Below are 12,464 nucleotides of genomic sequence, written 5' to 3' on the forward strand. Positions count from 1 at the left end.
CTAGGACACTTGCAGCAACCTGAGGCACGTGGCCAGCAGGGGCAGTGTCCAGGCACACCATGCGGTTGTTAGTAGGGGCAGTGTTCGGGCGCTCTTCATTTGTGGTCGCGCCTGGGATACTTGCAGCAGCCTGAGGCATGTGGCCAGCAAGGGCAGTGTCCAGGTACACCATGCGGCCAGCAGCAGAAGTGTCCAGGCGCTCTTGGGCGGTAGTGCGACGTGCCACCTCCTGCCGTGATGGGACGGGGGCAGCAGCACTGGATGGGACCGGAGCAATAGGACCTGTAGAATACATAGTACCAACAGGCAAAGAAGTGCAATCCAAGTCCAAAAGAAAATCAAAGTGGGATGAAGGTGGGTTAGAAATTTCAGCAAAAGGAAAAGAGGACTCGTCAAAAGTAACGTGACGAGAGATGATAATTCTATTTGTAGTAAGATCAAGACATTTATATCCTTTGTGTTCTAAAGGGTATCCAAGAAAGACACATACGGTGGAACGCGGAGCAAGCTTATGAGGAGCTGTTGCCGACAGGTTTGGGTAACACTTGCACCCAAAAACACGTAGATGGGAAAGATCAAGGTGGATGCGAAACAAGGCAAAGTACGGTGTAGCAAATGATAGTGTTTTTGTGGGGCGCAAGTTTAGCAAGTAGGTTGCTGCACGAAGAGCCTCGACCCAGTATGTGGTAGGAAGACTAGCCTGAAACATAAGTGTTCGCATAATATCATTTGTGGTGCGAATAATGCGCTCGGCGCGGCCGTTTTGGGGGGAGATATGCGGGCACGACATGCGCATGGTGGCACCATGGCTAAGAAAGAATGTGAGAGAACTGGAGTTATCAAACTCGCGACCGTTGTCACACTGAATGCTTTTAATTGTGCAACCAAACTGAGTACGAACGTGAGCAAAGAAATCAGACAAAGCTTGAAAGGTGTCAGATTTGAGACGCAGAGGAAAGGTCCATGTAAAATGAGAGCAATCATCAAGAATAATAAGGTAGTATTTAAAACTAGAAACACTGAGAATAGGAGATGTCCACAAATCACAATGTATCAAATCAAAGTTTTTGACAGCTCTAGAGTGTGAAGGAACAAAAGGAAGCCGAGTATGACGACCTAGCTGACATGCATGACAGAGACTCTCAAGCTCATTTTTATTACATGCAGGGATCAACTTGGATAAAGCCTCAAATCCTAGATGACCAAGACGTTGATGCCAAAGCGTGGTTGGTGTAGCGCCAGCTAGCAATGCATGGGGCGGGTGATGCGTTGGGAGATGAAGAGGATACAATCACCCAGTACTATTGCACCTGACGATCAGGTTCCTAGTGTCCAGATCCTTTACAGAAAGACCAAAAGGATCGAATTCAACGGAAACATTATTATCAGTAGTAAATTGCCGAACAGAAATAAGATTTTTAATAATATCAGGAGAGACTAGGACATGACGTAAGTGCAATGGACGATCTGGAGCAGAAAAATGAGTGTGACCAGTGGAAGTAACAGGGAGCAGGGACCCGTTGCCGACAATAATAGATGTTGGACTGGATTGCGAAGGGGTTTGAGAGGACAAGAGATTACCAGTGGTAGAAGTCATGTGGCTGTCGGCGCCAGTGTCCATGTACCAGTCCGTTGTAGGGGGCGGCGTGAGAGACATGGTGTGGAATGTGTTGGCGAGCGCATGCTGATCCCACACCACACCCTGAGAGGGCATCCCATAGGCCGATGGGACACCATTTCCATAGGCCGAGGGGACACCATATAGATGGTGCGACACTGGGCCACCGAAGCCTGGCGGTGGAGCACCAGGAGCGTGACCGTAGGTGGACGCGTCGTAGGGGAAGGAACTGGGGAGTGCCTGTGCCATTAGCGCCTGCTGCTGGACAGCAGAGGTGCGAGGCTGCAGAGGGGCACCGGGACGCGCACCGAGAAGACCAAAACTTCCAGGACGAGCAGCTGCAGCACCCGCCCATATCTGCATGGTGCCATTCCATGGGTTAGCAGCTGTGGGCATGCCGGCGGTGCGTGGGTGCTACTGGTTCTTGGTCCGATTGGTCCTCCGGTTGTTGGACCTATTGACAGCAGGGGCATTGGGTGCAGGGGCACGTGGTGCAGTTGAGCCACCAGAAGAGCCCCCTGAAGCAGCAGGTGCAGTGCGCCCTGCACCAGCCGTAGTGGCAACGGCAACCAGCGCCGTAGAGGAGGACCCTGGCTTGGACATCAGTTCGATCTCCTCAAGTTGCAAGTCGTTGAGGACCTCGGCAAATGTTGGGAAGGGGCGCTGCCGCTTGAGAAGAGACGCCATGTGCGAGAGGCGCCCGTTGAGGCCACGCAGCACGGTAAGGACGAGGGCGCGATCTAGAACAGCCTCGCCGAGGTCGCCGAGAGAGTCCGCCATGGTCTTGAGCCGGCGACAATAATCCGAGACAGAGAGATCACCCTGAATAAAGTGGCGAAACTCGGCATCGAGAATCATCGCACGAGTCTCCTTGTTGCCGATGAACTGCTCTTGGAGCCCCAGCCACAGGGAACGAGCAGAAGGATCTGGAGTGGTGGCGACCTCAATGAGTTCGGGGGAGACTGTGCCGTAGAGCCATGAACGCACTGTGCAGTCCATGCGCCGCCAATGGGGATCGTCAGCATCGGCAGGGGTGGCGTCTGCAAGCACGTGGTCGGAGAGCTCGTACTTGCCGAGGGTGTTGAGGAAGAGAACCTTCCACCGGTTGTAGTTTGGTGAAAGATTGTCGAGGAGGATCAGAACGAGGGACTTGATGTTGAGGACGGCGACAGCTTGCGCGTGAAGAGCCATGACCTCTGCCCGAGCCTGGGCATCGAGGTATGTGCGAATCACATCATCTTGCTGTTGTGGTGGAGGAGGTGCGTCGGGCCCAGCCAGCGCGAGCCTGGCGCGGTCGGCCTCCTGCCTGGCGCGAGCAGCATCTGCAGCGAGACGGTCGGCCTCGGCGACCAGCCGGTGGGCCTCGGCAACGGCGGCTTGACGAGTGGCAGCGGCGGCCGCGACTGCCTCCCGAGCGACGCGCTCGGCCTCCAGACGTGGTGGCTCGTCGTCAGAGAGAGATGCCATGTCAACTTTGAAGACGAACAGAAGATGAGAGGGAGAACGGGACCGAATGGCGGCGGCTGCTCGTCGAGGGAGACGCGACGACGGCGGCGGCTAGGGTTAGGGTTGCGGAAGCGAAGGGATCTACCTATCTGATACCATGAAAGAGGGTTTACGCTGAACTAATAGTATAGATAGATGAGTTCAATACATAATAGTTCATTGCCCGTGCGTTGCGACGGCGCACAACGCACACAGTCATAGCAATAGAGAGCTATATTGTTTAGAAACTCTAAGAAAACATCTAGTCTTTCGTGGTCACAACATACAAAATCGTGATGGAAATAAGAAAATGCAATGAAAAATATTATGTGAGTATACATTGCATAAATCTATCTCACAAATATATATAATTAGAAGTAGAGATTGGAACTGAAAATATTAGTGAAACTCTTTGTCTTTATTAATAATTCAGACCCCATTTGCCAACATTACATGTAAACCCACTCCCTGTTTCAAAATTCGACAGCTCCGACTCCGAACTCAAATATCCGTAAAAAAGAGTAGCAAAATCACTGGTTCCAACCATAAACAGCTCCGAACATGCCAACCCCCACCCCACACAAATAGCCCAACAACTCTATTTCCACACCAGGAACACAACTTCAGATTTTAGAATCAAGCACATAAGATTTAGACCATAATATTAATGTGTTATTTTTCCGACCAGTAAGTCACCAGTATCGGGACACCTCAGTCTTGGGAGGAGGTGAAACAACTTCATTAATAGGTGGTACAAGAACAAGATCTTCAACTGGTGCCATTTCCTCTTCGAGAGGAGCAGGCTCAAGAATTTCCTCTGATTCTTCAGGTTTGTATGTAAGAAGCAGCCTCTTAGGAAGTTACTGATGAAAAATGATAAATTGACCTTATTCCAATACTCAGAAGAATATCTAATACAAGAAATAAACAACAAAATCTCAAGATGCTACAAGGTTGATTGTGAAATTAAGTTTACTAATAGAAGCAAATAAAAAATCAGTTGATGTGTACACCTATAATTGAAACAAGAGATTAAAGAAAACTGGTGAAGAAATTACGGAGGTTTCAGCTACAGCAATGTGTGCTTCAAAAAAAGCAGTGCCTAAAAAGCAGCAGCGGAGCCGAAGAGGCCAACCCCTCCCAAGTGACTCCCTGAGACCAGAACCAGAGCCACGCAGAACGGAGCTGCAAGTCGCCTCCAGAGACCCATCGCTACAACATAGCCCCAACCTAAACCGCAGGCGCGGAGACGAATCACTGGTCAGAAACTGAGTGCCAAAACGCGCATGCGTCGGAGCAGAGCCGCAACACGGATCAGAGGCGGAGGGCAGGCATTTGGAGCTCACCTCGGCAGGGGGGCACGCGGAGCGGATCTCGCGCAAGGGGGCGCCAAGGACGAGGGGGGCACGACCTCACCCCTGTGGATGCCTCCCTTAGCCCCTTAATAGGAGTAGAGATATTGTGCCCTAAAACAGAACAGACCTATATCCCAATCACTATGTCTTCATTGAGTATTGATTATTTTTCCTAACTTTCAAGACCACATAATAGTTAAAAACATCAAGGGAGATAATATAAAGCATTTAATATGTTGAGAGATTGCACACAAGTAAAACAATAGGAAGGAACATCCTAACGAGGCATCTCCATGTAGCGCCACCTAGCAAAATACTTTCAGTCTGGTGCTTTCGCATGCCCCGAGAAGCTCTCTTGTAATTGTAACCACAAAGATCTTCACTTATGCAAGCGGCAAGCCACCAAGTAGCCTATTATAAAAGGCAGTATTTGGTATAAATTCTAAATCAAGCATTTCATCCAACACAACCTCCCATCCCTTTCTTTTCCTATGCCTCCCAAATCCCTGCACCAGCACATGATAAGTTTCACCATCAGCCTCAAAACCCTTCTCCTTAGAGCATTTCCAAGAGGGACTTCTATAATTGGGACCTAAAAAATTAGGAACTGATTTCTAGGGATTAGGACTCAACATTTTTTACTCCAACAGCTACTCCTAAAACCAAATAGTTAATATTGGTCTCATCCCTGCGATTTGGTGGCACCGCATTGACATTTTCCATCTGCGCGTTTCTGCTAGATGCGTATTTTTCACGCACTGCATCCATCACTTCGCTGATAGCCAGACTGTGGCGCACAACTCAAGTGCAACGCCACCATGTAATCTACAGTTCCAAACCACACCAAAAAGATCATCAACATTAGAATCTCTTCGGCAACCCTGAGCATCGTGTTAACACCAACAAGGAGCTCCTCCTTGTATATCTCAGGATAAAGACATGTCCAGTAACACATTAGTGCAAAGGCATAGCATATAAATTCTGAAGGGCTCTTTATTATCTTCTTTTAGAAACAAGCTTTATTTTTATTGTTTCTTTAAGATTGCCCAATATATGACAGCAACTCCCCACACATTCACAAATATCACTACCCATCTTAGATGCCCATGCAGAGTTCGAAGAAAGCACCTTGTATAGAGCTCTCCTTGTGTCAATTGGTGCAAACTGAACACAATTATTAAAGAAGTCGAGAGAGTAAATCTCAGCTTGGAAGAAGATCTGTATTTGTTGCTAGGTAAATTGCTTAGCTCCGCTAGTGGCCTCACATACCTAGAAATATACAATATTCAGAGCTTCATGCCACGCTTTGTGTTTATTTGACTCAAGAGTATTCTGAATAAAATGATTAGTCCAAGAGCTAAACCATCACAAAGACTCGCCTTAATTGCCTTATCATCTCCAAATGTAATTATACATAGCTGCAAATGTGATATCACACCAAACAACTATGAGGTAGAAAAAACTATGATACGTCAAACCTCCAAGTGTTGTCTAATATCATCACCACCATTACAGGAATAAATTTGTACAGTATGCCTTGAATAAACAACACCTATTATAATGATAAATATATTAGAGATCTGCAGTCATAAAAGGACAACAAAACACTGATTAAATCATCTCATCTTAGTAGTATCTTACCAAACAAGGTTCCACCATGACTCCAAATTATGATATTAACTGACACAGCTAGATCCTTGACCACACATGCTTCAGTGTAGAAGAATGAGTTAGATTTATATGAACTGTGCAGCCACCTCCTTGCTGTTGGTTGGCCATGTATATTGCTTAGATTGCTCGAGCTGGCAGAGCACCACGAAATCCTAAGCAACCCCCATTTCTCTGACGAATGAATGTCTAACGCACAAAAACAAAAACAGAAGCAGAAATTGGTGATGCATGTGCTTACCCTGATGCGTATGGTGTTCTGTTTGTCTCAGAGGAGCGTGGTGATGTAGCAGCTGCTGGGCTTATTAGCCGCTCAAGCGTGGCCATACGCAGAGGCGGAGAGGCTGGTGGGCGGTGGTCACAGCCGTAACAAACGGGCAATCGACTGGCGGCGGCACGACGGCCCGGCCGGTGCGGTGGTGTGCACATGGATGCGAGAAACTGGGAGGCGGGTCACCTGGAGGCGGAGACGGCATGAGCAGATGTGGAGTCGCGACTCGCGAGTGAAGCGTGGATGCCTCATCGGTCGTCGCCTAGGGTCTCGTGGCCTCGTGGTTGGGGTGGACGGCGGCTGTCTCGCAGAGAGGGCGGTCGCGGCGATGGTATTGCGCGGGGATGGCGTCCGTGCCCGTGCAGATCGGGGGGAATGGTGGACGGGCCAATGACGGGGGCGCCGCGTTGGCGTTGATGGGGGGTCTATCGGGGGCACGGCGGGAGACGGGAGCGGGGGCAGCAGGGTGTGGACGCACTCTTTGCTCTCTTAATAGAGTAGTATAGATATAGGGAAGCCAGCTACAGGAGTATGCACGGCAGGCCCGAGCACGTACATGGGTCTGGCCCAAAACTATCACAATCTAACACTAAATATGAGTTGTACTCTAATCAGATTGTTCATGATAATCTCTTGGTCATATCTTCAATCATAAGCGATTCCGCGTGTGAACTCGAGAAAAAGCTGGAATCAAAATGGTATGCGGTTTTTTAAGTGAGATCAATTTTGATCACTACACATATATAAAGAGCGTGCGGCAAACTACAGAGATAAACTGCTTGATTGGTTGCCCGTATCATTTTATTCTGTATCAACGTGTACATTGAATTTATGTGAGCCACTGTTTGGTTACCTATACGTAGGAGACGTGGCTTGCATGAACAGATGTAATATAAGTCATTTTACTTGCATCCGTAGAAACACTCAAAACTGGCGTATCCACATAGCCACCCTGCGCAGTTCTGTGCAGGTATCCAATCAGACTGAAACTGATCATATTTCCTCGGCGTGCATATCTTCACTAACGTGCTACAGGAGACAGATATACACATTTAACATGCCCCAGCTAGTCTATCGGATCGACAATTTAGAGTCCTAGCAGAAAAATAACTTGATCATATACCCTGAGCTATGCTATATAAAGAGAGTAGGGTCGCTAGACTAGAATATAAATCCTAAGAGCCTCATCAAACATCGTTGTCGCCTAATCGTCTTCTTTTTTGTTCTGAATAATGTTTTCTTTCTAATTTAAATAAAATTTTCAGTAGGACTCCCCTCCTGTTCTCTCAAAAAAAAATCATCTTGGTGCACACCGCACACAAGCAATCTCTATATATATACTCCTTGAAAACACAAGTTTTGTATATCGTGCGTCATGTGTCGAAGCCTAACATAATATAAATCCATATTCAGCACAATGCTCATGAATAGTATCATCTTGCTAGCTAAAACAGTACGAGCTATCGAGTGAGCTATAAAAAAGAAACATATCTCATTTTCAACCTATACATTTCTCTGTCTTTTCTAAGATAAAGTGTGATATCTACAGTTTAATATTTAGTGTGTGAGCTATATGCTTACTTTAATTTTAAATTTATTTTTATAGAGAGAGATTACTTTAATTTTAAATTTATTTTTTATATGAAAGATCTATCATATTGGTTTATCACCGGACTCTTAGGTATCGTATAACTATTGAATTATACTATCAGATATGATTAGTGTATAGGCGCGACACACGGATATTGTTATAGTATAATTCATATGCACCGGATGTAAGACAACCTTTACCCTCCCGTGTGCAAAATTAAACCTACCCAATTTTCTACGCTCATCATTAATCCTACTAGTCCAGTTCAACCGGTTTCACTTTATATTTCCCCCCTCCGTTGTAATAATTCTGCACTATTTTCAGACATGCAAACTCAGAAACAGATAGCAAGCTAACCATCACCGCTCACGATTTTGCTATTTTCTCACCGGCTACCATCGCTACCACTTTTCCAGGGAAAATGCAGCCAGCCAATCCCCTCCTTTTCCTCACATTCAAATAAATAATCGTTAAATAAACAGAATTAAAACAAATCGATTATTAATTGACCACGTCTCCTTCTATTTACCCCGGACCCTAACCAAACTCTAACCTCCATTTCTTCCCTTCGCCATGACGCCGCCGCCGCCGCCGTGCCTCGCCTGCCTCCTCACCCTCCTCCTCCTCGCCGCCGCGGCGGCGCCACCGGCCGGCGCCATCTGCGTCCCGCGCAATCCCGGTGGCCACAGCAAGCCAGGAGCGCCGGCCAAGCCCGCGCCACCGAAGCCGAAGCCTCTCACGCCCGCGGCGCCGGCGCCGCCGAAGCTGACGCCGATGGCCCCAGGCGCCGACATCGTGCGGAGCCTGTGCCTGAAGACCGACTACCCCGACCTGTGCATGTCGGCCATCGCGAAGCAGCCGCAGCCGCAGCTGCCGGTCGGGAAGCGGCTGGACGGCGCCGGCGTGCTGCGGCTGGCCATGGGCGCCGTGCGCACCAAGGCCGCCGAGGCCAAGGCCGCGGCGGGCGCGCTCGCCAACGACCCCCGGACGCAGCCGCTGGCGCGCGGCCCGCTGCACGACTGCGTCGAGTCGTTCGACGACATCGCCTACAGCCTCGACCAGGCCGCCAAGTCCCTCGCCGCCGGCGACCGCGACACCACCGGCACCATGCTCGACACCGTGCGCACCGACGTGGACACCTGCGACCAGGGCTTCGAGGAGCGCGAGGAGCTCACGCCGGTCATGGCCAAGCACGACGCCGAGCTCGCCAAGCTCTCCAGCAACTGCCTCGCCATCGCCACCGCCGCCGGCTTGCGCTAGATCGCCTGTGCATGTGCTAGCTCCTAGGCAACAACAACAATAATATATATACCGCCACCTTATAATTAACTCTCCACGCATCAGAGAAGCTTCACACATGCACCAAACTTGTGCATCCATGGATATCCAAGAAGAAGATGTAGTTAGTGCAAGCGTTCCGGTTATTTCGTTTTCCTTTTACTCCTCTTCATTCCTTCTACCTTCACCAAGAACTGATTGTTGACTGACAGCACCTACAAGAGTTTATGTAAATTTTATTTAAATCCGATAATTATAATCCTAAACTTGATCATGTTAAAGCGACTCCATGTGTTTCTGCAAAATTTAGATCTGAATTATTAACCCTAGTTTTAGAGACTATCAAGATATAATAGCTCTCCACAAATATAGGAACAATTATTCCACGAGCGATCTTTTTATTATTCTACAAGGAAAACCTGCTTCACTGAGGCATATCGGGCCAATAGACTGAAAGACGCACAACTAGTGATTTTTTAACACAAGTAAAACCATTGATTTAGGCATGTTTGTTTCTTCCCAAAATTATATAATACAGCTTATCGATTATATAAGCACTTATTAACTTGCTTATAGATTATCATAATCTAGATATCTAGATTACATAATTTATTTAATAATTTGTATTGTTTACCTCACAACTTAATTAAGCTAGATTATATAATCTAGAGGAGAAACAAACAAGACCTTAAATTACTAGCTATGAGCATGTTTACATGCACCGAGTTTTTTTAATTTGGTTTATAGAAACTAGGGTGTTTTTCCAAGTCTATGTTTGGTTATACATGACTAAACTTTATTCTCTCTCTTTTAGTTCCTTTTCAGGGACTACCAAATACAGAAACTAAATGAAGAACTAAACTATTTTAGTCTCTAGCCCCTTGAGAGCTGACTAAAAGGGGCTAAAAGCATATTCTGGACAACATTTACCCCTCATTAATACTTAAATTACTTGCAGCAAGAGATATTTTGGTCATTTTTCATCTATTTTAATGGTCTTTAGTCCCCTTTAGTTTTTCTAGTGAAAGGATCACGATGTCCGAGAGGAGAGTGAACTAGGCTTTTCTAAAATTCTTACAGAAGATTAAACCCTAAACAAAGAGCCCAACTTCACTCAATCTACTAGCAAGAAGTAAAAGTTATAAAATGAAGAACAACCCTAAGTCATTATGGCAAATACTAGCAAAGTAAATACAGAAAGTAAAATGCTCAAAGTAAATGCGAAAAATAAAGTAGGGACAAGAAGACTCCTCTAATTTTTTCTCGAGGTATCGAAGAGTCAGCACTCTCCACTAGTCCTCATTGGAGCACCCGCGCAAGGTTATCATTCCCCCTTGGTCCTCGTCGCAAGAACCAAGTGTTCACTATGAGATGATCCTTTGCCTCCCCCGCACGGTGGATCCCTCACGACCACATACAACCATCAAGTCGGGTCACCAACAAATCCTCCAAGGTGATCACCGAGCTCCAATCGTCACCGAGTCGTCTAGGTGATGCCGATCACCAAGAGTAATAAGTTATAGACTTTCACTTGACCAAGAAAAGTCTAATGCATGTGGTGTGTGCTCTAGGTGGCTCTCATGCGCACTAGTGAGGTCCTAACATGGGGTTATGATTTTGCTAATCACCTCACTAGGCTTTATGGACTTGCAATGCTCTAGCAATAAATTCTAGGTGGTTGGGAGCAACAAGACATTCAATATGGCTGGTGGACGGGGTATAAATTCTCCACCCACCAAAAAATAGTTGTTGCAAAATCTCCTGAGCATGGGCGCACCAGACAGTCCGGTGCGCCACCTGTGCACCAACGATGCACTCCCAACGGCTAGTTTTGATAACTAGCCGTTGCTCAGAGTCACACCGGACACAACACAGTAGTTGTCCAGTGTACACCGGACAGTCCCCTGCTAGGCTAAAAATCAGTTGTCTCGAACTATTCGCTCTCGGGTTTCTGTCCCTCTCAGGGTTTGCTCTCGGGCGTTCTCGGGCTCGCTGCCCAGGGAACCACCGGACAGTGCGTTGCCCCTAGGACAACAACATTTCTTTCTTATCTAGAGTTATTCTAAACCGATTTTGATTCTAACTCATGAGTGAATTCTAGAATGATACCTAGCATAGTTGTGAGTGTGAACATGCACCGACATTACACTAGTTATCTCTTGGTCAAACTACTCATCCACAACCCCTCTATATAGTATGGGTAAAATAAAAATAGAAGTCCTAACTCTATACCAAGTGTCCCACAACTCCTTTGACACTTAGGATATGAATACCTTCATCTTTTGATCCGCCCTTTTCTGAGGGATTGTTTTCACGGTTGTAGCACAACTTCCTACATTGTGACCTAACTTACCATTTGCTCTGCAAAACACATGTTAGTCATAAGTAATCTTACGTTGTCATTAATCACTAAAACCAACTAGGGGCCTAGATTCTTTTAATCTCCCCCTTTTTGGTGATTGATGACAACCCTACAAGAGTGTGAGAGTATTTTGTTTGATTTCTGTCAACATTAGAAGATTGTTAGTGATATTCAACAAGTTGAAAGAGGATAGTCATGTATAGAATATAGGAAGTATAAGTGCATACATAACATAAAATCTTGTTTAGATAATGCGAGTGAAATCCATGAACAAGAGTTGCATGACTGGTGAAGAAAGAAAGTGAAAACATATAAACACACACAATCATCAAAAGATCATGCGAGCATATCATTGAGTTTGTGAGGCATACAAAAGTCATACAAAAACGGAGAGTCACATCAGAGAGTACCATGCATATATTACAACAAAAGACAATGAATTTCTCAACTAACTCCCCCTAGCTCTCACAACTCTCTCATCTCCCCCTTTAGCGGGAAGCACCAAAAGGGTTGCCCTAACCTAAAGACCAGAAGGAGGAGGAGGAGGGGCAAGCGCATCAGGTCGAGGGTGAGCAGTAAGAGCAAAGACATAAAGGGTATTAGAGTCAGTCTCAGATCCAGGATCTGATGTAGAAGTTGCAGCTGGTGATGACTCTGACGCTGACTGTGATGCCTGAGCTGTTGGCACTAAAGCTAGCACTAAAATGGTCACTGCGGGGGTAGCAACCGTAGAAACTGGTGGCTGAGTCAGAGAGGTGAGAACGACGGACAAAGGTATGAAACTGGGGTCCTGACTGAATGCCTGGTACCACTGAAGTCTAAAGAGGTGATGGTGG

At 46.8% G+C, this 12,464-nt stretch overlaps 1 protein-coding gene across 1 annotated transcript; it reads left to right on the top strand.

Moving 5' to 3' along the window:
• Positions 1 to 8,416: 8,416 nt before the first annotated feature.
• LOC103650551 (pectinesterase inhibitor 10) lies at positions 8,417 to 9,540 on the top strand. The gene has a single exon (XM_008676130.4). It carries the CDS (start codon positions 8,562 to 8,564, stop codon positions 9,246 to 9,248), a length of 687 nt encoding a protein of 228 aa, XP_008674352.1. The 5' UTR covers positions 8,417 to 8,561; the 3' UTR covers positions 9,249 to 9,540.
• Positions 9,541 to 12,464: the final 2,924 nt, after the last annotated feature.

This window comes from Zea mays, chromosome 3 (genome assembly GCF_902167145.1).
Source record: "Zea mays cultivar B73 chromosome 3, Zm-B73-REFERENCE-NAM-5.0, whole genome shotgun sequence".
Lineage (NCBI taxonomy): Eukaryota > Viridiplantae > Streptophyta > Magnoliopsida > Poales > Poaceae > Zea > Zea mays.